The sequence below is a fragment of the Bubalus kerabau genome, chromosome 10 (assembly GCF_029407905.1).
Source record: "Bubalus kerabau isolate K-KA32 ecotype Philippines breed swamp buffalo chromosome 10, PCC_UOA_SB_1v2, whole genome shotgun sequence".
Lineage (NCBI taxonomy): Eukaryota > Metazoa > Chordata > Mammalia > Artiodactyla > Bovidae > Bubalus > Bubalus kerabau.
This window is the reverse complement of record NC_073633.1, coordinates 81,088,766-81,115,742: the sequence shown is the minus strand read 5'-3', so window position 1 is coordinate 81,115,742 and position 26,977 is coordinate 81,088,766. Positions and strand designations below refer to the sequence as shown.

The 26,977-nt window shown below is 38.0% G+C and overlaps 1 protein-coding gene across 8 annotated transcripts in view; it reads right to left on the bottom strand.

The window, feature by feature from the left end:
• Positions 1–26,977, bottom strand: part of SYNE2 (spectrin repeat containing nuclear envelope protein 2) — a 327,458-nt gene that overhangs the window by 225,942 nt on the left and 74,539 nt on the right. For all 8 annotated transcript variants that reach the window (XM_055538301.1, XM_055538305.1, XM_055538307.1 and 5 more), the window contains exons 3-11: positions 23,939–24,000; positions 22,650–22,745; positions 22,464–22,541; positions 22,283–22,375; positions 15,851–16,032; positions 13,399–13,595; positions 7,689–7,789; positions 5,918–6,019; positions 3,491–3,628 (exon numbers count right to left, since the gene is read on the bottom strand). In XM_055538301.1, coding sequence (XP_055394276.1) covers positions 3,491–3,628; positions 5,918–6,019; positions 7,689–7,789; positions 13,399–13,595; positions 15,851–16,032; positions 22,283–22,375; positions 22,464–22,541; positions 22,650–22,745; positions 23,939–24,000 — 1,049 coding nt within the window. The remainder of the gene's footprint in view (positions 1–3,490; positions 3,629–5,917; positions 6,020–7,688; positions 7,790–13,398; positions 13,596–15,850; positions 16,033–22,282; positions 22,376–22,463; positions 22,542–22,649; positions 22,746–23,938; positions 24,001–26,977) is intronic.

Sequence of the window (26,977 nt, the reverse complement as noted above, 5' to 3'; positions counted from 1 at the left end):
CAAAATAAACAAAAAACAGAAAACTGGCAAACAACTGAGCAAAAGCTGAGCTAAGAATGATACCTCTAACTCAGCTATTATTCTTTTCGCAACTGAAAGAAAGCTGTATGTTTATTTATTTTTAATTGGAGGATAATTGCTTTACAATGTTGTGTTGGCTTCTGCCATAGATCAACATGAATCTGCCTCGGGTATATGTATGTCCCCTTCCTCTTGAACGTCTGTCCCTCCTCCCAGCCCCCAAGGTTGTCACAGAGCACAGGGTTGAATTCCGTACATGCTTTGAAAGAAGACAAACGTGAGTTTTCTGACTGTGAGCTGTACGCTATGCAGCAGTAGGAAGAGGAACGATAGAAGGCAATATTTACCTTTCATTCTCCTTCCACTGTTAACATAGAAAACTAGTTCTAGGCTTTCTTTCTCAGTGTTGGAAATTACTTTTGAATTTGGATGAAAATTTATATAAGATCTTGCCAGGTCAAAATAACACAATGTGGCTATTTCCTATAGCAGGCTTAAAATGAAACCATTTATCAAGATACTTTGAGATATCTGTGTCCTCAACTAATTGAACCAGAAACTGGATGGTATCCACTGTTATACATATGATAACTTTAAAATTAATGTTTCATTATGTAACACCAAGAAAATGAGTGGCAGTCTGCCTAAGGATTGGATTTTCAAGCTACCATCAATTTGTAGCACTTGCTTTTGTAAAATAGTTCTTTTAATGATTTTTCTCATTATTTTGGGTGATTTTTCCAAATCATAGGCAGCAAAATGAGGCCAGATCTCAGTGGCCTGGAACAGCCTGAACTATACAGACAGCATCTTCTTCCTCTCCTGTCTTGTGGAGGATTTGTAACAGAGTTCCTGCCCTTCACAGGGATCAGAGTTGTCAGAGCTGTGATCAGAACAGGAGCTGATAACGCAAGGAGCACTGCCACTTTATGGGAAGATTTCTGGAGCTGCACTGGTCCTTCAAAATTAGGGACTCAGAAAGTGTGGCTCTTTTTAAGCCACTGAGCTAGTGTTGAACACATTTCACAGACAGTGTGATAAATGTATTCTGAAAACAGGCTGTCACTCCGGGTGGTCAAGAGTCTTGAGCAGGGATTGGCAAACTTTTTCAGGGCCAAAGAGTATTTGTGATGCATAATCTCTGTTGTAACTCTGTAAATTCACTAAAAGTCAATTAGCCATTTAAGATGAGCAGATTCTATGGCATATAAATCATACCTCAACAAAACTGTTTAGAAAGAATGAAGACAGGACTTTGCTGGTGGTCCCAGTGGTTAAGAATCCACCTTCCAGTGCAAGAGATATGAGTTCAATCCCTGGATGGGGAACTAAGATCCCACATGTCATTGAGCAACTAAGCCTTTGCACCACAACAAGGGAAGCCCCCAGGCACTACAACTAGAGAGAAGTCTGCATGCTGCAATGAAGAGCTTGTACACTGCAATAACGACCAGGGAAGCCAAAATAAAAAAAGAAGACCTGCAATACAAGGTAAGTTAAAAGAAGTTTTCAAGCTGAAAAGAAGTGAGTTCAGAAACTCAAATCTCTAGGAAAGAACAAAGAACAATGGAAATGTAAATAGTTATATAAATATGAAAAACTGATTTTCCCCTTAATTTATTTAAAACACATGACTGTTTTGAATGAAAATTTATAATATGGTCTTGGGAACTTTAAAACATAGGTGTGTGTCATACATATATTTATATATAAAGCAACCAGTCATAAAAAGTGAGAGATTTGATTGCAAGACTTCTACATGTTGTAAGAAGTTGTACAACTTAGAATTTTACAACTTTTAAGTAGATGGCAAAAATTTTATAATGTATATTGTAATCACAGTAAAAATACAATATGAGGTAGAGTTAAAAAGCCAATAGCTAAATTAAAATGGGATTTAATATGTTAAAAATTAACACAATCTAAAACGAGGCAAGAAAAGAAAGAATAGAGATACCGAAAACAGAGGTGTGTGTACTTAGTCGCTCAGTCATGTCTGACTCTTTGCGACCTCATGGACTGTAGCCCACCAGGTTCCTCGGTCTGTGGGATATTCCAGGCAAGAATACTGGAGTGGGCTGCCATGCCCTCCTCCAGGGGATCTTGGAGGAGGGATTGAACCCAGGTCTCCTGCATTGCAGGCATATTCTTTACCATCTGAGCCACCAGGGAAGCCCTCCCAAAAAACAGAGGGGATAAACATTTAAAAAGGGCTTCCCAGGTGGCACTAGTTAGTGGTAAAGAACCCGCCTGCCAATGCAGGAGATGTAAGAGACACAAGTTCAATCTCTGGGTCAGGAAGATCCCCTGGAAAAGGGCATGGCAACCCACTCCAGTATTCTTGATTAGAGAATTGCATGGACAGGGGAGCCTGGCCAGCTACAGTTGATGGGGTCACAAAGAATTGGATATGACTGAAGCAACTTAGCATGTACACAAACATAAAAAAACATAAGATGATAAACCTACACTGAACCATATCAATAATTACATTAAATATTGTCTAAACACTTGAGTGGAAAAGCAGATGTTGTCAGAGTGGATAATGAAGCAAGATCCAATTATATGCTATCTATGAGATGCCCTTTAAACATAAAGACTCAAATAGGTTGAAAATAAATGAAGGGAAAAGATGTGCCATACAGTCAGCAAAGGAAGAATGCAATGATCATATTGATATCAGATTAAGTAGGCATCTAGAAAAACAGTCTTACCAGAGATAAACATTAATATTTCATAGTGGTAAAAGTGTTGATTCAGGAAGACATAACAGTCATAAATGTACATATTTAATAACAAAGCCTTAAAATACATGACACAAAATTTGACTAAATTAAAGGAAGGATTGCTACAGATTTTAATAATCCTCTCTCAGAAACTGATAGAATGAATATCTGGACAAAATGTCAGTCAAAGCATAGACAATCTGAATACTACCAACCACCTTGTCCTAGCTGATATTTACAGAATGCTATATCAGATGACTACAGAATACATGTTCTTCCATATATACCATATGGTATATACCATAACACATGAGTCAATAAATTTTAAATGACTGAAATCATACAGATATATCCAGACACACATACACAGGTTTATCACTACACTTTCTCTCTGGGTTTGTCCCTACCCACTTGAAGCATCTATTGATATTGACACATGGTACTGTCCCAAAGCAGACAGGAGGCTGCAGGTCAATACTGATAGAATAAGGATTCCGATTGCAAGAACTGATGGCAGATACAAAAACTCTGGATAAGCCTGAAATTTCTCTCAAGAGAATGTTATAAGTTCCTATTTATAACCACCACTACTCAAACGAGATCATGGAGAAAATATAGTAACATTCTCACAACTCTCTGTTGAAGCATCTACCCTGTCTTTTACAGAATTCCTCATGGAAGTCTAAAGCTCTGATCCAACAAGCTGCCCCACAAAAACGTTCTAATCAGCATAACACAGTAACCTGGTAGTTGAGACCATCCCAGGCTTCTCTCAACTGCAACTGATCCTTATTCAGGTCATCTACATTCCTTTTTATTGTCAGGACATCCAAAAAGCGTTCTTTTTCTTTGTTGAATGACTCCAAAAAGGACAGCAGGCTCTACAATTAGAAGAGTAAAGACAAATGTTTAAACCAGCTTATAAAATGTAATTTGCTATTTGAAGGTCTATAGCTGTAGATTATATTTAAATTTTTCACTTAGAAAAAACTAAAATTCCCTACATCTAGGATCCTCTCACCAATCCATTTTCTTTCTTCAGTGCCCTCACGATCTGGGCACCCTTATAGTGACATAAGTCACAGCTTTTACCTCTACTGGACTAAGGCAGCAAGGCCACTCAGCTCTAGAGGACAAGTCGTAGTAACCCATGAAAAATGTAAGTTTCTCCTCCCTAAATATGTGTTCACAACAAAATAAGAATGAGTGGAAATAAGAATTAAATGACAGCAGTCAAGTATAAATGGTTTTTGAAGTGTCCATGGTTTACTGAGCTCCAGTCAATTCTTCCCAAGTCATTTTATACGGATTTTAGAAAATACTGTGTCTTTTGGACTTTGGGGGGGGGGGAAATGCTTTGGGAGAATGGCATTAAAACATGTATAATATCATATAAGAAATGAATCGCCAGTCCAGGTTCGATACAGGATACAGGAAGCTTGGGGCTGGTGCACTGGGATGACCCAGAAGGATGGTATGGGGAGGGAGGTGGGAGGGGGGTTCAGGATGGGAACACGTGTACACCCGTGGCGGATGCATGTTGATGTATGGCAAAACCAATACAATATTGTAAAGTAAAAAATAATAATAATAATAATTTTAAAAATAAATAAATAAATAAAAAGAAAGAAAAAAAATACTGTGTCTTTGCCCTCAAAAACTTAATAAATAAATCTTTTCTTGGCATGTATTTGTGTGAAATACTGGTATTTGAGTCATCAACTGCATAAATACTATTCAAAAGATTACCCATAAATTTTGGCCATGTTTCTAATTAAATTTTGTGTTAAAACTGAGGGATAATTAAATTCTTTCTAAAAATAACCTCACATAGTCTTTCATTTAGGAAGCCTGAATTTGTGGTACTTTAGTAAATCAAAGAGAGAGCAAGATACTTTCTGTGGACACTGAGCACCTTGTTGAAAAAACTCTAAGGGCAGAGCTCAGAGGCAAGAAGCACAAGAGGCCCACGCAGTTTAGACAGAAGGAAGATGAGATCCCTTCCTTTGGTGGTGGCTCCAAACCAAAAAGAAAGGGGAGGCCAGCAAGTCACACAACCCACAGAAAGGCTGGACTGGATTCATCCAACTCCCTCCCTTAACCAATGTGGGGATAAAGACCTAGAGGTGCTCATGCTGGGTAGACCCATGAGAGTTTCCTTTTTAGGATGGTGACCAGGTGGGGAGCACAGTCTGCATAGACTGCGTTCTGAGAAATAGACCTGTGGGCCTTCATGTTGGCTCCTGTTAAGTCTCTTTCAAGATGGCACAGGGAATAACTGCTTACCCTGGAGAAGCATCAGGACGCCAAGAGAGCTACAGCTTTAAAGCTAGACTTTATTCAAATCCCACCTCTACCTTATAGTATCTATGTAACTTTAGATAAATCCCTTGGTCCTCCTAAGTCTTATCTTCATCTGTAAAATGGAAATAACAATATCATACTCTGCAAGATGTTATAACATGTAAAATACTTATCAGCAAGGTGCCTGATATGTAGCAAATGTTCAATATATGGTGATAATATCAGTTATTACTCCCCAAAGGACATGCTGGCTGAAACCCCGCACTGTACTTCCGGGATGGCTCCATTTCTGATTTCCTAATCTTTTTTTTCCTTCAAATTCTTTCTGAAAAGCATATTTCTGCTCTAGACCAGGGATTGGAAAACATGTAGTGTAAGAGGCAAGATAGCAAACATCTTCGGCTTTGTGTCCTGGGCCATATGGTCTCTGCTGTTACTATTCAACAATGTGATGAGAATGAGGTCACAAACCATACTTTAATGGACATGGCTCATATACAATGTATATTATAATATAATATATTCAGTAGCAGTGTGTTCATAAAAAAGGTGGTGGGGTCAAGAGACCAGTTTGCGATTTCCACACTGAAACCTTACTACTCAAAGTTCTCTAAGGATCAGTAGAATCAGCATCATCTAGGAACTTGTGAGAAATGCAGAGTCTGAGGCCCCATCTCAGAACTACTGATTTAGAACCGGTACTTTAACAAGATTTCCCAGAGGCTCTGTCCCTAGAACTCAGCATTAAAACTTGGGAGTTCATTTGGTATTTAAATAATTAGCTCCGAAAGATTTTTTTTCTAAAAACATCCTACTCTTCCCTAAGAGTAACCCACAAAAAAATTGCTGTTTAAAGTCATACTTACTTCATACGTTTTACAGTAGGTCTCATTTTCTGAATCCGTTAGCATTTTCTGTATCTTCTTCTCTTGTAGAGCTAACCAGACCATAGCATCTTTCACCTTTCCCTGTAATTCACACACACCCATACACACACATTTAAAAGTCTATCCTAAATAGACTGTGATTTTTTTAACAACAAAATTAACAACTTCAAACAGCAGTGAAATAGTGTAATCACTACACACCAGTGACTCACTTGTGTCAAAGAAGGATTTTGCTCATGTAGCACCTTAAATTTTAAAATGGATTAAAACTAGAATCTGAACAGAATGTGCTAAAAGAAAAGGGCAATCAAGCTCTTAGCTTTTGGCTTATTCACTTCCATCATTCTTCAATTTTAGAGAATGTTATTCTAAATTATTCATTTATAACAGGCATTTCAGAATTCTGCTTTCCAATAAACCCAAACATGGGTAACTCAAGAGATGTTTACATCTACTAAATAAATGACATCAAAACATATCTTGAACAATTTAAAGATGCTACAAATAACACTATTAAAGGCTTTGGTTAAGCTATCCTATGGAAATGAGCAACATTTAGATTCTCATTTAGGTGGTAAGCTTGCACACATTTAGAAGCAAAGTTTACTGCTGGGGAATAAAGCCAAAGAAATTACATCTTACTTCGTTTACTTTTTCCTTTAACCTTCGTTTACTTTTTCCTTCCTACTAAGGAAGAGTGTTTCTATATATTTTTGCATCTGATTTCATGGACAGTTGAATTTTTAATTTTAGTTTTTAATAAGAAAATTAATTAGAAAAAAGAAGCTCCTCAGCAGGTCAGAAATAAATGAAGTGCATGATAAGCCCAAGTCTCAGCTTGAGTCTCTCTTCCAGAGTCAGCAACAATCTGGCTTGGTGCCTCAAACATAACAGTTGGGAACACATCGTCCTAAATTCGTCAAACAAAATGCAGTAATACGACTGCATGCTTACAGGTCTGAGGAAGTAGTTTACATCTAGAAATAATATTGAGAAACATTTTACTAAATTCACAGCACTCATTTATCCATATAGAAGCAGGTTGTTTACTTTCAGCTCAGTGATTTTTATGAAATTTCCACTCACAATACTTTGTGTAACTAACTGAAAGTCAAAGGAAAAAACTGTAAAAATCTGATGGAAATTCAAGAGTGTCTCAACAAACAAAGATTAAGAGTGGAGCACAATGATTCCATTTACACGAAGCTAAAGAACAGGTAAACTGGAAATATGCTAAAATTAGACTCTGATGCTGGTGCACAACTTGTAAACATACTAAAACCACTGAACTATACATTGTAAATGATTTAATTTTATGGTATGTGAACTGTATCTCAATAAAGCTGCTAAAAATTACAATAGATAAAAGTCTGGCATCTCTATTTTTAAAGCCTGCTATAAGTTGTCCTCTATAGTACCTATCTAAATGTTGTCTTAGGTAATTCAGCAAAGTTTAATAAATTACTGCTTTTAACTTTAAAAAAAATAAGCAAAACTAATCTACAGTAAAAGAAACTGGAGCGCTGGTTGCTTAGGGTAGAGGAGTAGGGACAGAGAGGCACAGTGAAACATCTGGGTAACAGAAATGTTTTACGTCATGATTAAAGTATGACATATGGTGTATGCATTTGTCAAAGCTCACTGAACTGTACAGTTAAGATCTGTGTGCAAATTATGCCTCGATGTTAACAATTAAACCATTAGTAGGGTACAACAAAAATGAGCTTGGTTTGTACTTATAAAGACATACCTGGGCTTCATCTCCAGACCCAGGTGCCTTCTTTGAATACTGCAGAAACTGTGCCACATAGGTCATGATCGACTTTTCATCAGGATTAACAACATCCACGTCTGCAAAATACACCACAGTATCAATCAGCTACAGGTGTGATTTACTGTAATACTCAAGAACAGTATTGAAATGAACATGAAATGAATCAAAGCAGTCAACCAATCATGCAATCTCTGCACACACACCCTTCCTCCAAGACTATGCAGTAGTTAAGAGTTTAGATCTAGAGTCAGATGGAGCTGGGTTGAATCCTGGCAGGAGTACATGCACAGCCTTGGTTTTCTAATAATAAAAAAGTCACTGTGCATGTTGTGTGTACAAGGACATACATAGTCAGGGAGAGTGGAAAGGAAAAGGAAAGCCTTCCTGTTTCTGGTGACTCAATGCAGAAACTCCTCCAGGAGTGTAAGAATATAAAGCAAACGGAATTCACTCCTGACACACTGGTCTCTGCACTTGTACCTAAAGAATCTCAAAGAGTATATGCTCTATAGAAGATTTGTTCAAAACAACCACAAGATTTTATTCATTTATTCATGGAACAAATACATTTACTGAGAGCCATCTATGGGCCAGTCTTTGCATTGTACTGAAATTGTCCATGGTGAAATAAATTTGGAAAATGCTGATTTACACAAATGTAAAATATTATAAATTAATTACAGGGCAGAACATCTCCAGGCCTATAATAAATTAAGTAATTTGCAAAATCAAAAGAAAAGATTGCAGTACGTTACAGGTAAAATGAACACATAATTTGGGGATGTCTTTAGCTATGTCCAGTGAAGATACTGACAAGGAAATCTATGTTTATTAATTCCATTAAACTCAGTTTTTAAATATTTGCGGACAGTCAACAAATGCAGGTCACAAGCATGATATGTAAGGCTCAGACTTTGCTCATAGGGACTGTCTCCTTCCTCCATTCAGCAAGTAGATGCTAGACTCCTGAGTAGATGCTAGATGCCTTAAGACATTATTTGCCCCTCAACGAGCTTGCAGTTAGGAGAAAAACAAACAAATACAACAAATTATGCATGCTTTAGGAAACATGTTTCCCAGTGAGTGCTTTAAGTCAGCTGAGAGAAGAAGTGAAACTAATCTATATCCAAATAATAAACGTAAAGACAGTAAGCACACAAAAAGAATCAATAAAAAGGTAGGAGTGGGGTTTCAATAAAGAAAGGATCCCTAAGAGTTATTTTATCTTTTATTGGAAAAAATATAAATATCAAGAGATACATAAAATAATTATATCACCTTAACTGGATACTTTAAAATATTTTCATTGGATAAGAAGGTATGCATAGTGAATAAAAGTATTAACAAGATTGCTTTAAAAGATAATTCCCTTATTCAAATATGACTTTGATATTTGGTCTGCATAAATAATCATGATGTACTTCACATTTTTGACCTATTATTTAAACTATATAAAATGAATTATAGGAAATCATTTATACAGTGGAAATTTGTTTTGATTAAATTGTTTATTCCTCTAGTTGCATGGCTATTTTCACATACTAGAATAGAGAAAATAGCTAACACTAGTAATAAAGACTTAGCAAACACAAGGAGAGAAGCAGTTAAAAATCAGAAATAGGAAATAGAGCAACGCATGGGGGAAAATGAAGAAATTTTTAAAAGATAATGAAAAGTCAATAAGGCAAGACAGAAGATTAAAAAACAAAAAGAAGTAAGAAAAATAAAGGAGGGTAGAAAAAACAAAATGGGTGAAGGTCAAATAAGGATTATTAACAAGCAACAAGAAATCAGACTAATAACAAACTAACATTATAGAAATACAGAACCATTAGCCTAACTTAGGAATATCACCTAATTCAACTTCTACGAAAACAACTAAGTTTCAAAAAAGTAAGAATCAGTAGCAGTGAGCATACGCAACACCCAGACCTTAGTTTCCAATACCATTCTCCAATAAAAGGAACCAGGGCTCCTTGGAGGAATGACTGATCCCAGGACTACAGTAGGAAGTACAGAAGATGAGCCTGGAGCATCTCGTAGTGCCAGAGTAAGGAACTGCCCATGAAGGGAATTTTTTCTAATTAGAGCAATAAAATAAAGTATTACTGAGTCTACAGTGACATAAATAGTTGGATAAGTAAATAAATGGAGAAGAATAGGCAAATCTCCTGTGCAGAATTCCAAATAATTTATGTAGCCAACCTGCCCTCAAGGAGAGTGAGCATAGCTCTCCTGAGCGTGGGCTGTGCCTGGTGATTTCCCTCCAGAGAGGAGAGTATGGGATGGGAGAAACAAAGAGTAACTTCATAGTGGAGAAAACTCACAACTACTACCTCAGACAGGAGATCAAGGTCAACAACAGTGCTGTCGAGCTGACAGTGTGAGAAGAAGCATAACACAAATTCCAGTAGCGAGGCATCCAGCGAAATACCTGAACAGTAATCCTCAAAGCCATCAAGTTATCAAAAACAAAACAGAAAAAGGTCTGAGAAATCATCACAGTCAAGAGGAGCTCAAGGAGATATGATGACTAGATGTAATGTATTCTGACAGGATCCTGAAGAGAAACAGGGCATTGGGGGACTACTAAGAAAAGGTGAACAGAGTACTGCCTTTATTATCACATAACAATATTGACTCATTAATTGTAACTAGTGTACTGCACTAAGATATTAACAACAGGGAAAACAGGGTGTCCGGTATACAGGAACTTATTGTACTACCTTCCCAATTTTCCTGTATATCTAACACTGTTCCTAAAAATAAAGTATATCAAAAATTAAAAATAAATGAAGTATCAATAAGTGTTGCAACATATTACAGGTGAACTTTGAACATTATGCTAATTAAAAGAAGTCAGTCACGGAACAGTTCTCCTGGCTTCCTTACCCCACTGCTCCCCACCCAGGCAACCTTTCCCCCAAAATTCTCTTGCTTTGTGAGCAAAATAAAATATAGAAAGCCGGCCAGGTATTTATATGATTCCATTCATGTGAAATTTCCAGAATTGGCAAATCTACAGGGACAGAAAGTAGATTAGTGGTTGCCTAGGGCTATGAGTGGAGGGGAGGCAGGGTTGACAGGGTTGGGAGGTTGCGGGAAATGGCAAGGGACTACTAATGGGCTCCCTGGGTTTATTTAGGGGGTGCCGAAAATGTTCTAAATTTGATTGTAATGATGGTTGCAAAATTTTGTGAATATACTAAAAACCATTCAATTGTAGAGTCAAATGGGTACACCATATGGTATGTGAATATATCCTAATAAGGCTATTTAAAACCAGAAAGGTTAAGTGACAAAGACATAGTCAACTCAGTCAGTGATGTGCTTATACCAGCCTGAGAGAGCTGATCGTTAAATTTTCAGCAGTTCCGTAAGTCAGTTGTTAAACACAGCATTAAAAATTAAATTATATAAATGTACAATTACATAAATCATATTAAAACAAGGGTAATAAATACTCAAAACTCATCAGTACTCAACTATTTCTTTGCAGTTTACTTATCCACACGCCTGGGACTATGCTCATAGTATCTGTAAGATAGAAATAATATGCAACTGTGCATCTTTTCCCAATGTGTTCAACGACTTCACATTGGTGGCAAGATTTATACCACAGAAAATCAGCAAATGAGGGCTTGATTTGCTGTTTCCTTGAGTGCTAAGAGCGCTGTCCTGGTGACTCAGATGGTAAAGAACCTGCCTGCAATGAGAGAGACTCAGGTTCAGTCCCTAGGTTGGGAAGATCCCCTGGAAAAGGGAATGGCTACCCACTCCAATATTCTTGCCTGGAGAACTCCATGGACAGTGGAACCTGGTAGGCTACAGTCCATAGGATCACAGTTAGACACGACTGAGAGACTAACACTTTCTGAGTGCTAAGAAAGAGATGGAGAAATTGTTAATAATGCAGGTTAATCTTAAAAGTATGTCCTGTCTATAGCTGTCAAACTGTGACTATAATAAAACTCAAATTCTTCCAGTAAAAATTCATTCACATCACTGAAGAACAAGTGAAGTTCTGACATGCCTCTTTGCTGTTCCACTTACTCATTAATGCAAAGGAAGTTATCCACCCACAATGATGTCAGAACTATACCGGTTCAGCAACTGCAACCAGAGGTTGGCTACAGATGGATATAAGAGTTTGGCAAAAATCAACAAAGGCATCTGGGGGCTATACGGAAGTTCTAAAAAAGTGCATCATATATTTTTATTTGTAAACTGTGCTGCTGCTGCTGTTAAGTCGCTTCAGTTGTGTCCGATTCTGTGCGACCCCATAGACGGCAGCCCACCAGGCTTCCCCATCCCTGGGATTCTCCAAGCAAGAACACTGGAGTGGGTTGCCATTTCCTTCTCCAATGCATGAAAGTGAAAAGTGAAAGTGAAGTCGCTCAGTCGTGTCCTTTAAACGTGTGTGTGTATATACACACACACATACACACACACGTACACACCTGTTTCAGAGAGCCTAATATTAAACACCGACCTACCACACCCCTGTTGTTGAGCCAAGACTAGAATTTGTACCTCTTGACCTGTTAGTTCATTGTAACTTTCACCACATGCCGTTTTTATGACCTTACTGGTACTTTGTTTGTTTGTTCTAATAAATAAATAAATAAGCTTTGGATACATTATGAAGGGGCTTCCCAGGTGGAGCTCGTGGGAAAGAACCTTCCTGCCAATGCAGGAGACATAAGGTTTGATCCCTAGGTCAAGAAGATCCCCTGGAGGAGGGCATGGCAATCCAGTCCAATATTCTTGCCTGAAGAATCCCATGGACAGAGGAGCCTGGTGGGCTACGTCCATAGGGCCACAAACAGTCAGACACAACTGAAGCAACTTAGCACGCACATTAGGAAACCATGCAATCCAAAGTACAGTGCTTTTCCAGAACTGAATTTTTTAAATCTTAATTTCATGAAGTTAAATATAACCTGATACTTATCTCTTTGAGTATAGCCAGTATTTAGGATTTTGCTACTGTTGTTAACAATCCAACAAAACTGAGCACAGTCAATGGCAAAGCTGGACCAGCCACAGAGGAAGAAAAAGAGAAAGTAGCTTCTGTCCTCACAGAGGCCCAGCTTTAATTAGGGAGAGGGAATAGGAAAAGGGAGGTACATAGACAATAGACAACTCAAGTGAAAAGTGTCAGTCGCTCAGTCATCTCTAACTCTTTGTGATCCCATGGACTGTAGACCACCAGGCTCCACTGTCCATGGAATTCTCCAGGCAAGAGTACTGGAGTGCGTTGCCATGCCCTTCTCCAGGGGATCTTTCCGACCCAGGGATTGAACCCTGGTTTCTCGCATTGCAGGCAGACTCTTTACCATTTGAGCCACCTAGACAACTCAAAGTAATATCTTACTTGAGAAATTTTAGAAAAGAATTATCAAATCAAGGAGGACATAATACAGAACACAATAAAAGAAAATTAAGACAAAGACTCACATTATTCCACAAAACAGCATCATTTGCTTTCAGCTATGACATCATCCCTGCAAGTACTAAGTCTAAGTAATTGGTAGAAATTCTTAATTTCATGAAATTTAAAACAGTTTAAAGTTAAACCCTCCAGGACTTAAATATCACGCTGTTATGTTTGCTCATATGTGGATACTATTTTCAAATCCTCTTCACACTGGACATTGTTTCAAAAAGAAAGAAGCTTCTTTACCTTCTGGTTCCAGCATTTTGGGGATTTTTAATTCTCGTTCTGCAATTCTGAAGGCCTCTTTCAGATTGTCTCTGTTGGATCTATGCTTCACACTGTTCATGTCAATCAGGTCTGGTCGCAAGGCATGAATGACAGCCAGAAAAGCCATCCCATTTCTCCAGCTTGACTTAAAATCTGTCACATTGACAGATTCATACCTATCACAAAAGAATAAAAACATTAAAAATACTATTTAAAAGACTATACCAAAGTACCTCTACTCTATTCATCAGGACTTAAATTTCAGCAAATCAAATTATGTCAGTCAACCTAGAAAAGTATTTTATTTTAATCATAAGATCAAATTAAAGTAAAATGTCAACTTCAATGAGGCTCATGACACTACAAAATATTGGTTCTCAAAGTGTGGCCCCTGGCCCAGCAGTAATAGCTTCACTTGGGACTGCACGTAGAAATTCTCAGGCCCAACCCCAGGTCTACCTGAATCATACTCTGGAAGTCGGCCTGAAATCTGTCTTTAAAAGTCCTTCACATGACAGTGATACTCAAATTTAATGAACTTCATTCAACAATCTGTTGGCTTGATTAAGTTTGGATCTCTATGAACCATTAAGTTCTTTTCACTGGAAGAAATAATTTTATTTCTCATTGGAAAAAATTAAACAATATTTTGTGCCAAGTCAATGGTCAATAGTTCACTGGATAGACGACTGCCTTTGTCACTCCTCTGCTTAGAATGGATTATGAATGAATGAATAAACAAAATGTAGCATGTTCATACAATGAAATATTTAGTCCAAAAAGTAACAAAATTCTGACACATGCTATAACATGGATGAAACTTAGGGATATGATGCTGAATGAAATAAGCCAGTCACAGAAGGAAAACTGCTACATGATTCCACTCATATAAGGAAACTTGCAGAATGAAATTCATTGATAAAGAAAGTAGACCTCTGGTGGCCAGAGGCTGAAGGGAAGGTGGGGTTGGGAGGTGTTAAACAGTTACAGAGCTTTAGTTTCACAAGATGAAAAAAGTTCTGCAGACATTTAGCAGTGATGGTTACACAACTGTGAATGTACTTAATGTCACTGAGCTGTACCCTTAAAAATTGTAAAGTGGTAAATTTTGCTATGTATATTTTATCATAATAAAAAACTATTTGAAAAAAACATCATAGTTTGTATTATATTTAGAATAACATTGCTCACTCTGGCCCACAAGGCCTTACAAGCTTTGGCTCCTCCTGACCTCTCCCACCTTTCTATCTCTCCTTTCTTACAATGCTGCAGTGTGGCTGGACCACACTGACTCCATTTTGTCAGCTCCAGCTTAGGCCTGCTAGTCCCATCCCCTCTTCTCTCTGCATGACCGGGCTTGGCCTGCTCACGAGGAATGTGCCCAAACCAGGTAAGTTCCCCATCAACTTTTTCTCTTGCCTTCATCTGATATGAAAACTGGAAGAATGCTTTTTGCTGACACAGATGGTTAATGGTCAAGACCCCCAGGGAGAGCAAAAAACCCCTGGTTCCTGTTGGTGCAGACATACCTCTCTCTTCGTAATTGATTCTGGTTTTTAGCTTTGGCCCCTTTAAATCCCCCTGTACCCCTTTTGGGGGCACAGAGTGCCTCTGGATCCCTGTCTGCCTGATCCTGCCTGTAAGTGACCCACAATAAACTTCATAATTGCACTTTATGGAGTTGCCCACTTTGTTCTTCAGTCTTAAAAGTTCCTTTTCAGTTCAGAGGATATTTTTCAGTATCTCCACCTTCCAACACATAGCAACACCAGCCTCATTCCTGTTTCTCAATAGCCATTTTAATCCTTCTGCCTGGACACTCTCCCCAATCTTCATATACTTAAAGCCATCTCTTCAGGTCTCAGCTCAAAGGTCTCCTCAGAAAGGCACTCCATAATCACCTCAGATAAAGGAAATCCTCTTCCTACCCCTGACATTTTCAACCATAAGTCCTTCCTAACTTTATTGCCAACTATACCGTGAACACATATAAGGCTAAAATTAAGAGAATACACAGTCAACTAAAACAGTCTTGACTTTTAAAGATCTCCTAGCATGGTGAAACTTTTTAAAATCTAAATCCACCTTCCAGATGCATAAGGGAATTGTGCCTAACGAAAAGGATATTTGAAGACTACTTTATTTGTATACCATAATGGGCCACCTATACCTGGGCATGGGAGTGAGGTAAGTTACTCAGGTGATACCACCTTCTGGTCTTTAAAACCAAGAGTGGCTGAGCTCGCAGACATCTACATGTGAAAAATTCAATGCGAGAAGGACAGAGTGAGCATTTTCTTCTTCTGACAGGGAAGTTTTCAGGTAGCTGTCACACCTATTTGGCCAGATTTTCAGACCTGGAGGTCAGTAAGGTTATGTTGGTGAGTACAGCTGCCCTGTGTGTCTCTCCTGGTCACAGCAAGCTACTTACGAGGCACACTGCTCCTGAGCCCACTGGAGAAGAGCCTTCTTTGCAGACATCTGCCATCTTTCTTGGACTTTGGAGCATTTCTTGGCTGGAGGACTTGAGGTAGGAGAAGAGTCAACTGCACTCACACTGTCCAGGGAAGGCTGAATGTAATTGCCAGGAAGAGTCCGGGCAAGCTCCTCAATCTAAGGAAGACATAATCATTGTTAATGTGTACAGAATCATATGTTAGTAGCATTGAGACAAAACCTTCAGCCAAAACAAGATCTAAAAAGTATCATTTAATGGTAACAGTTTACTTGTGGTAAAATGAGCACTGCACAAGTCCCTGAACAATGCCATTTGGCATCCGGGGCTACACTTTGGTTTTCTTTCAGTGGACTACTGAAGGCAGGCATCTATTCACACCCCCACCATGCTTACAGAGCACTTCACTGGGGCTCAACATATGTCAATCAAAACTCAACTGAGCTTAATTGAGCTAGTCAAGAAAATTTCTGGAGAGATTGGTTCAATTAAAACGCACCCTTGATTATAAACCATTAAAAAACAAATATACATACAGGAAAAAATAATCAAACACATGGAGATGTTAAGTTTCAAGAGAGAAAAAAATCCCTCTTACATATATTAAAAATAACCTCATTGATCATTTCAGAAATCTAATTGTATACAGCAAGAAAACAGTGTTTTCACTCATAATGCAGGCAAAAGTTTTTAAAAGATAACAGTGATGAATAGTCATATATTGCTGGAAACACATAAATTGATTCGGATTTCTTGGATGGCAATATGATAATACCTACAGAAAATGTTAAAAGACAAATCTAGAAACAGCTGTGTTATTGAAAGATGTACACTTTTTTCCAATAATTTCAGATTTCCCAAATAACCATTAATAGTAGGTGTGACCAACACAATGAACAAACCTGATCTGGTTTGCAAACCGCCTTGCACCTAAAATGGGACCCAGTGCATGTGTATTTATATAAATATATTTATGTAAATATAGACTATTTACCAAAATTGACATGCTGAGCCATAAAGCAAGCCACAGAAATTTTGAAGGACTGAAATAATTCAGATTATATTTTCTGACCATACTGAAATTAAACTAGAACTTAATGAAGATATAAAAAATAAACTTCAAATATTTAGAAATTAAGTCATAGATTGTTATAGAACCCATCAGTCAAATGAGAAATCATAATGAAAAATTTTAAATCTTTTGAACAGAACAAAAATGAAAATATTACATTCTTGGATTAAAAGATGCATTATTTAAGAGATGTCAACTTTTTCCAAATGATTTTATACTTTAATCAATCCTCATTAGAATTCCAGTAGGTTGTGTGTGTAAATTAACAATAAGCTTACCCAGTGGTATATCTCAATTACATCTCAATAAAAAAATATTATATGGAGATACAAAGAGCAGAGAAGCCAAGGTAATCTTGATATACAAGTAGGACAGCACACTATCATATATCAAGACTGACTGTACAGCTAAAGAAATTCATCTAGTATAGACTTGGTACAAGGATAAATAATGGGACAGAACAATCTGAAAATGGAGCCATACCTACATGACTACTTGATTTATGAAGGTGATACTATAGCGTAGTAAGAAAATGAAGGTCTCTTCAATTAATGTTGGACACGTGGACATGTGAAGTGGGAGAAAGGGGAGGGTTGGATGAACTGGGAGAGTAGCACTGACAATATATACATCACCACGTGTAAACAGATAGCTGCAGAAAGCTGCTGTATAGCACAGGGAGCTCAGCTTGGTGCTATGTGATGACCTAGAGGGCTGGGAGGGAGGGAGGCTCAAGAAGGAGGGGTATATGTATACTTATGACTGATTCATGATGTTGTACAGCAGAAACCAACACATGTAAAGCAATTTTCTTCCAATTGAAAAAAAAGAGAAAAGCACAGGAAGTGCAGACACTTGCTATCACAGCAAACAGAAGACAAAAAGTGTTCTGGAAATGAGAAAGTTATTCTGCACACAATTGCTTTAAAGTTGCCTAGTAATTATACTAGATGTGTTTAGTATCTTTCAAGACCCTATGTAAAGGGACATTTTTTTCTTCCTTATATATCCTAATTATTGGGAAAATGTGATATTTGTTCATTCCCCTGCAAAAAGTATCAGTTTCTGTAAGTTAAGATTTTTAATGCTTATCAATGTCCTTGGTAATCCCTAACTCAAGTCAAGTTCTCAGTAAAGCAAGGGGAAAAAAAAAAATTAGTGTTGGGTCAACTGGATAGCCATATGGAAAAAGTAAATCTTGATTGCTTTAACATAACATATTCACACAAATCAATTTATTCTCCTTTTTAACTCTGTATTGAAGTATATTTGATTTACAATGTTGTATTAGTTTCAGGTGTACAGACAAACCAATTCATTCCTGAAAGACTGCAGATCTAAACGTAACATGTGAAATAATTAAGCTTTTAGAGATGTGCTCCAATATGATAGCCACTAGCCACATGTGACTATTTAATTTTTAAATTTAATTTCTCAGACATATTAGCAACACTTTAAGAGTTCAATAGCCATAGGTTGATAGTATCTATTATTCTGTACAGTACAAGTATAGAACATTCCCATTATTGCAGAAAGTTCTACTGGAAAGAACTATTCTAGAAAGTAAGAGAATATCTCCATGATATTGGCAATGGGAAAGAATTCTTTAAAAGACATAAAAAGTACTAGCCACCAGAAAAAAAAAGAAGCTGATAAATTTGAACTACATTAAAATTATGAATGTCTGTTAATTAAAGGATTGAAAAGGCAATTCACAGAGTCAGAGAAGATATTTGCAATTTATATATATACCCAACAAAGGACTTAGATCCAGAATATATTTTAAAACTTCTATAAATCATTACACATAGCAGAATACTTAAAATAAATGTTTTTTTAAATGTCAAGTATTAGTGAGAATGGTTCCAAATAGGAAAGGAGTATGTCAAGGCTGTATATTGTCACCCTGCTTATTTAACTTATATGCAGAGTACATCATGAGAAACGCTGGGCTGGAAGAAACACAAGCTGGAATCAAGATTGCCGGGAGAAATATCAATAACCTCAGATATGCAGATGACACCACCCTTATGGCAGAAAGTGAAGAGGAACTAAAAAGCCTCTTGATGAAAGTGAGAGAGTAAAAAAGTTTGCTTAAAGCTCAACATTCAGAAAACTAAGATCATGGCATCTGGTCCCATCACTTCATGGGAAATAGATGGGGAAACAGTGGAAACAGTGTCAGACTTTATTTTTGGGGGCTCCAAAATCACTGCAGATGGTAACTGCAGCCATGAAATTAAAAGACGCTTACTCCTTGGAAGGAAAGTTATGACCAACCTAGACAGCATATTGAAAAGCAGAGGCATTACTTTGCCAACAAAGGTCCATCTAGTCAAGGCTATGGTTTTTCCAGTGGTCATGTATGGATGTGAGAGTTGGACTGTGAAGAAGGCTGAGCACCAAAGAATTGATGCTTTTGAACTGTGGTGTTGGAGAAGACTCTTGCGAGTCCCTTGGACTGCAAGGAGATCCAACCAGTCCATCCTAAAGGAGATCAGTCCTGGGTGTTCATTGGAAGAACTGATGCTGAAGCTGAAACTCCAGTACTTTGGCCATCTCATGCGAAGAGTTGACTCATTGGAAAAGACTCTGATGCTGGGAGGGATTGGGAGCAGAAGGAGAAGGGGACGACAGAGGATGAGTAGCTGGATGGCACCACCGACTCAATGGACATGAGTTTAGGTGAACTCTGGGAGTTGATGATGGACATGGAGGCCTGGCATGCTGCGATTCGTGGGGTTGCAAAGAGCTGGACATGACTGAGAGACTGAACTAAACTGATTAGTGAGAACTGGCGCAAAGAATTCTCAAACTATGATAATAGTGCAAATCAGAAAAAGTTCAAAAAACTGTTGGGCAGTGATCTACTGAAGCTAGAGATCATATGCCCTACAGCTTAGCAGTAACAGTCCTAGATAAATATACAACAGAAATGAGGCCACCAAAGGCACCAAATGGCATATACAAGAACATTCTTAGCAGCTTTATTTGTAACAGCTTAAAACTAGCAACAAAAGAAATGTGCGTCAACAGCAGAATGGTAAATAGGTTCTAGTATATTCACGCACTGGTATATTCATACACAGCAATGAAAAGGAAAGACACTAAGAGGATGAATCTCACAGACATGATGTTAAAGAAAATGAATCAGATACAGAAGAGTATTATATAGTGTATGCAAAAGAATTCAGTTATAATTCCCTTTATATTGTGTTTAAAATGGTAAACTAACCAATGATAAAGATCAAAGTAGTGGTTATCTAAAGGGAAGGAGAGCAGAGACTGGGAGAAGGACCTGGGGCTCTGACATGCTGGCCATGTTCTATCTTTCTATCTTCAGTTACATGGTGGTTACATGGATGTGTTTAATTTATGAAAATTCATCAAGCTCTACACTTAAGATTTGTGCCTTTTTCTCTGTGTGTGTTATACTCTTACCAAAATTTCATTTACAATATTAAAACAAAATTTTAAAAAGCTTTTATTGCAAACTTTATGGACCAAGAATGCTGTTTCGAGGAATTTGGCCCATAGGAATGATTAAGATTATATGCAAAAGTTTTATCTTAAGGATAAATTTTTTGGAGTTGCTTAGTCACAAAAAACTGTGAGCATTTTGAGAGTCCATTAATGAAATATATGCTTTACTATAGAACACCATGCTTCCAATATAATATATATAAAACCCAGAAAGATGATAATTAGGATAACTTGAAAACAATATGGAGAGCACAATCCTATTTTGTTTAAGACAGACATGCACGAATATATATATTAATTCCTGCTATATTATGTCATGAGGACTGTACATCAAATTAATTGAAGTGGTTATCTGTGAGTGGTGAAATTCTAGATGACTTTCTTTTTATTATCTATGTTGAAATTTTAATTTATATTTCAAATACCCTAAAAAGTATGGGAAAATATTTAACATGCCTATGAATTATTAAATTTTAACATTTTACCACATTTAGTTCATAATTTTTAAAGAAACAAAACACAGTTTGAGCCTCTGTCTTTGTGCATTCAATTCCATTTCCTTCCCTTCCCAGAGGAAAAAACTCCAAATCCTAAATTTAGTTTTCATCATCCTCATGCATATTATTCTACTATAACTATAAATATAGGTAATCAGAAATGATACAAAGTCTCCCTTTGCAAATGATACAAAGTCTATTTTGTACCAACTATAGGTATACTGCTGCTAAGTCACTTCAGTCGTGTCCGACTCTGTGCAACCCCATAGACGGCAGCCCACCAGGCTCCCCCGTCCCTGGGATTCTCCAGGCAAGAACACTGGAGTGGGTTGCCATTTCCTTCTCCAATGCATGAAAGTGAAAAGTGAAAGTGAAGTCGCTCAGTCGTGTCTGACTCTTAGTGACCCCATGGACTGCAGCTTACTAGGCTCCTTCATCCATGGGATTTTCCAGGCAAGAGTATTGGAGTGGGGTGCCATTGCCTTCTCTTATAGGTATACAGAAATGATACAAAGTCTCATTTTGCTTGAAATTTTATATAAATTAGTTATGTTACTTTCTATTTTTCCTAAAATAAGCACTTGCTTTCCATATAATTTTTTTAAAATTTTTTATTATTATTATTTTTTACTTTACAATATTGTATTGGTTTTGCCATACATCAACATGCATCCGCCACGGGTGTACGGATATAAATTCCCCATATAATTTTTAAAGTTATTTTTAAAGTAATTATGGAGATAACCTACATGTAAACTTTTTAAGTAGCTCCAGAAAACATGCACTAATTCAAAATTCCAGGCCTGAAAGTATGTATTTATCAAATCATAAGTGTCATAAAGTCAGGACTCTAATCATCTTATTTGCTATTATTTTCTTTGTGTCCTAGCACAAAAGCAAGCACATAGTAGGTGCTCAAAAATACTCATGGAATGAAACAAAAGTTATGAGTCAGTCTTGGGACAGAACTAGACATTGCAGGACTATTAGAACAGACAAGGGACCTCAAAAATGGGGAGATTTTTACCAAGTTTAGTGGGTTAGTTTTCCAGAATTTACTCCAAAAGCTTACTATTCTGTCTTCTGCCAGAGTAAACAAAAATTTACCATGGCAAGTCCTATTCAGGCTGGGGCTGATACATATATGCTATTTCAGTATATCATGATAATTTAGCATTCAATTTTCAATTGAAGAGTAACATAAGTGACAAAAGGTCAGCTATATAGTTTTCACCTGAAAAGACTTCCAAAGGGTCCCATTTCTAAAGAAGCTCTAGCGTCGTCACACTTTTGCGCTACACTTATTTTATACTGTGGTAATTAGAAGAGGAACACTTTTCATATCAAACTACTCACATGAAAGTGCAGTATAATTGTCCAAATGAGGCCAAGAATAATGGATGGGTTTCCATCTATGATATCAGTAACATGAATATTTATTAGCTTGATCTGGAAAAGAAAAATGCAGGTTAGAAAAGAGAAAATATTTCACAGCATTAATCTCCCCAACTAATTTTCATGTGAATTTCATACTCACTGATTGGTTTTTTAGGAATGTCAGAGCATTTTCTATATTGATTCTACACTGGAATGTATTAGATCCTTTATCTCGAGGCTATGAGATTCAAGCAAAATATATTACTCAGAAATGTGATTTGTTTTTAATCCACAAAATTTCTTAATGTCGTTTTAAAAGCTTACCGACTTAATTTTAAAAACTTACCAATTGCTGTCCTGAGAGTACTTCCAGCAGGTCCAGGAGGACATGCCCCTTTTTAATGTCTGTGAACAGGTCTGTTACAACTGAGGGAGGGGTGTGCTACCAAAGGTCACAAGAAAAGTAATCGTTAACAGTTTGGAACAAAAACATGGCAACATTAAGAATCTCATAAATGTGCTTTAGGATCTCTGCAAAAGCTAAGATTCGGTAGCAATTTTCTTCTTAATTAACAGGATGATAGAAAACACACAAAGTTCCAAATCCAAACATGTTAAGGAAAGAAGTGAACTTAACTCACAGTAGATTTCCAATAACACAACACCCTTTCAGCTTTCACTGAGAGCTTAAAACCTGCGCAGAGAAGTGGCATTCAAGATAGTCAGAATCAGCCAATAGTGACCCATTTGGAGAGGAGATTACATTTCTGAAATAACCTGTTTATGAATTGATTCTTTTTAGAACTACAAGCATTGGGCTAGGATGGGTGGCCTGTGAGAGAGGCTCATTCATTTTTGTATCTAGGTTACTCCAGGCACTTGGCATCACTGAGAGCCAGGGTGGCACAGAGATTAAGATCAAGGTCTCGGGTCCAGACTGCCTGGGTTTGCATCCCAGTGCGATCACTCATGGCTTCCCTGGTGGCTCAGACGGTAAAGAATCTGCCTGCAATGCGAGAAACCCAGATTCGATCCCTGGGTCAGGAAGATACCCTGGAGTAAGAAATGGCAACCCACTCCGGTAGGCTTCCCTGGAGAATTCCATGGACAGAGGAGCCTGGTGGGCTTCATGAGCCCATGCATGGGGTTGCATGAGTAGCTAACACTTGTACTACACTATCACTTGTAAGCTGTGGGACCTTCGAGAAGTCACACAACTTCTCTGTGCCCTACATTCCTTGTTTTTTAAATAGAAACAATACTATCTATATCATGGGATGTTGCAAATTCAATGAAATGTAATGAGTAGTCAGTACATTTAAAGAACTTAACAGTGTCTAACATAACACTCAATATATAGGACTTCCATTATAATTGCATTTGATAAAACAGATGTTGCTGCTTTAAATATTTTATAGCACTGTCTCCCACATCCTTAACAGAAATGCCCAAGTGCCCCCTTTTAGTGTTGGGAAAGAATAACAAATATATCAAAACAGAATACCAAAGATCAAGGTGACATTCAACACACATTTTCAATCTGTCACCATTGCCATTTTGGAGACCAAAAACAGGAGAGAACAGGAGGAATCACTTAAATATATTTTTAGCTTGATTTGCTCTGTTTTTCCTCACCTTTGCCAACTGTGAGTTTATCCAGCAGGTGAAGGTTTTCTTCTGAGTGTCTTCCTGTTCCGCTGTTTAAAAAGGACACCGGGAGTTAGAAAATGAGAAGCCTCAGAAGCCATTTGAACAAATCAGAGCATTAAAGGTCTGTCACTCTGGGAATGTGCGTGTGTCTCACAATCTTACAAACTTTCTTGGAATTTAGTCTAAATTTCAGATGTTTGTCCAAGAAATGTTTTGGAAATAACATGTTGATATGAGATTTTTTTCAAACCCACAGATTAACTGCAAGAGACAATGGTTTTTTAATACTTTTTACTGACAAAAGAATTAAGCCCCTACATAACCTTGACAGGCTGTACGAAGACCTGTAAAGAAGAAAAAAAAAGTTGATAATCCAAAAGGACTTACAGTCTAAGCCAACAACACTCGGAACATCAGATAAACCCAGAAAACCTGAAAACATCCTAAAGGCTCATAAAGTCGTGGCAGTTTAGTTTTGACATTTATCATGAAGAATATATTGCCACTGAATTCACCGTAAATGAGCTGCAATTAGTCAGAGACCTGAGTTCAAATCCTGCCTCTGTTACTGAGTAGCTGTGGGACATGGAGCAGGTTCCTTGTGGGACGCACACACGCCAGAGACTGTGAGTGAGTCACTCGAAGTGAAGAGACCTTGACAACGAGGAAACGCAGAGCAGGTGCCAGCTCTCCTTCCGACTAACCAGGCAGAGGGTCCCAGGCAAGATCTGAACACTCAAGGTGGGTCTTATTTTCCTTCCTGGGGCAAGACAGAGCCCCACACCAACACCATGCTTCCCCTACACTCTGACTTCCCCCTACATCACACGCTGCCATTGCTCTTTCTCTCACACTTCATATCCAAAGCCTCAGGAAATCCTCGTAGGTCCACCTTCAAAATACATCCAGAATACGACCACTTCTCCCCACCTTCATTATAACGATCCTGCTCCATGTTAACTCAGATCAGGAAACCGCTCTGCTCCAAACTGTGCAAGGGCTCCTCACTCACTCCTTAAAATGACTACAAGCCCCACACCACCTGCCCCCTGCCCTTACCCCACCATCTTCCTTATGCTCATTCCACTCCAGCCACTCTGGCCTATCTGGTTTTTTGTTTGTTTGTTTGTTTTTTCAAATTCTCCAGACACATTCCCACCTGAGGGCTTTTGCACTGCTCTCTCTTCTTCCAGGAATACTCATACTACAGCTATCCCCACAAGCTAACTCCCTCATCTCCTTCAAATCCTGGTTTAAGTGGCACTCATCTGTAAAGTTCTATTCTGACCATCCTAGTTTAAACTGTAACAACCCTTCTTCTTCTGCCTGTGGTCCTGCTTGATTTTTTTTTTTTTCCTGCAGTACTTACCACCTTTAACATCCTATGTAAGCTACATATGTAGTATTGTTGTTCAGTCGCTCAGTTTTGACCCACTCTTTGTGAACCCATGGACTGCAGCATGCCAGGCTTCCCTGTCCTTCACCATCTCTTGGAGTTTGCTCAAACTCATGGCTATTGAATCGATGACACCATTTATCCATCTCATCCTCTGTCACCCCCTTCTCCTCCTGCCCTTAATCTTTCCCAGCATCAAGGTCTTTTCCAATGAGTCGGCTCTTCGTATCAGGTGGCCAAAGTACTGGAGCTTCAGCTTCAGCATCAGTCCTTCCAATGACTATTCAGGGTTGATTTCATTTAGGACTGACTGGTTTGATCTCCTTGCTGTCAAAGGGACTCTCACGAGTCTGCTCCAGCACCACAGTTCATCAGTTCTTCAGTGCTCAGCCTTCTTTATGTTCCAACTATCACCATGTGTACATGATTACTGGAAAAACCATAGCTTTGACTATACAGACCTTTGTCAGTAAAGTGATGTCTCTGCTTTTTAATATGCTAAGTTTGTCATAGCTTTTCTTCTAAGAAGCAACAGTCTTTTAATTTCATGACTGAAGCTACCATCAGCAGTGATTTTGGAGCCCAAAAAAATAAAGTCCGTCACTGTTGACTTTTTTCCCCCCATCTATTTGCCATGAGTTGATGGGAACAGATGCCATAATCTTTGTTTTTTGAATGCTGAGTTTTAAGAAAGCTTTTTCACTCTCCTCTTTCACCCTCATCAAGAGGCTCTTTAGTTCCTCTTCACTTTCTGCCGTAAGGGTGGTGTCATCTGCATATCTGAGGTTATTTGATATTTCTCCTGGCAATCTTGATTCCAGCTTGTGCTTCATCCAGTCCAGCATTTCACGTGATGTACTCTGCATATAAGTTAAATAAGCAGGATGACAATATACAACCTTGACATGTTCCTTTTCCAATTTTGAACCACTCTGTTGTTGCATGTCTGGTTCTAACTATTGCTTCTTGACTTGCGTACAGGTTTCTCAGGAGGCAGGTAAGGTGGTCTGGTATTCCCATCTCTTTCAGAATATTCCACAGTTTGTTGTGATCTACACAGTCAAAAGCTTTAGCATAGTCAATGAAGCAGATGTTTTTTGGAATTCCTTTGATTTTTCGATGATCTAAAGGATGCTGGCAATTTGATCTCTGGTTCCTCTACTGTTTCTAAATCCAGCTTGAACATCTGGAAGTTTTTGGTTCACATACTTTTGAAGCCTGACTTAAAGAATGTTGAGAATGACCTTGCCAGCATGTGAAATGAGTGCAATTGTGTGGTAGTTTGAGCATTCTTTGGCATTGCCTTTCTTTGGAATTGGAATGAAAACTGACCTTTTCCAGTCCTGTGGCCACTACTGAGTTTTCCAAATTTGCTGGCATATTGAGTGCAGCACTTTCACAGCATCATCTTTTAGGATTCGAAATAGCTCAGCTGGAATTCCATCACCTCCACTAGCTTTGTTTGTAGTAATGCTTCCTAAGGCCCATTTGACTTCACATTCCAGGATTTCTTGCTCTAAGTGAGTGATCATACCATCGTGGTTATCCAGGTCATTAAGACCCTTTTTGTATAGTTATTCTGCATATTCTTGCCACCTCTTCTTAATACCTTCTGCTTCTGTTAGGTC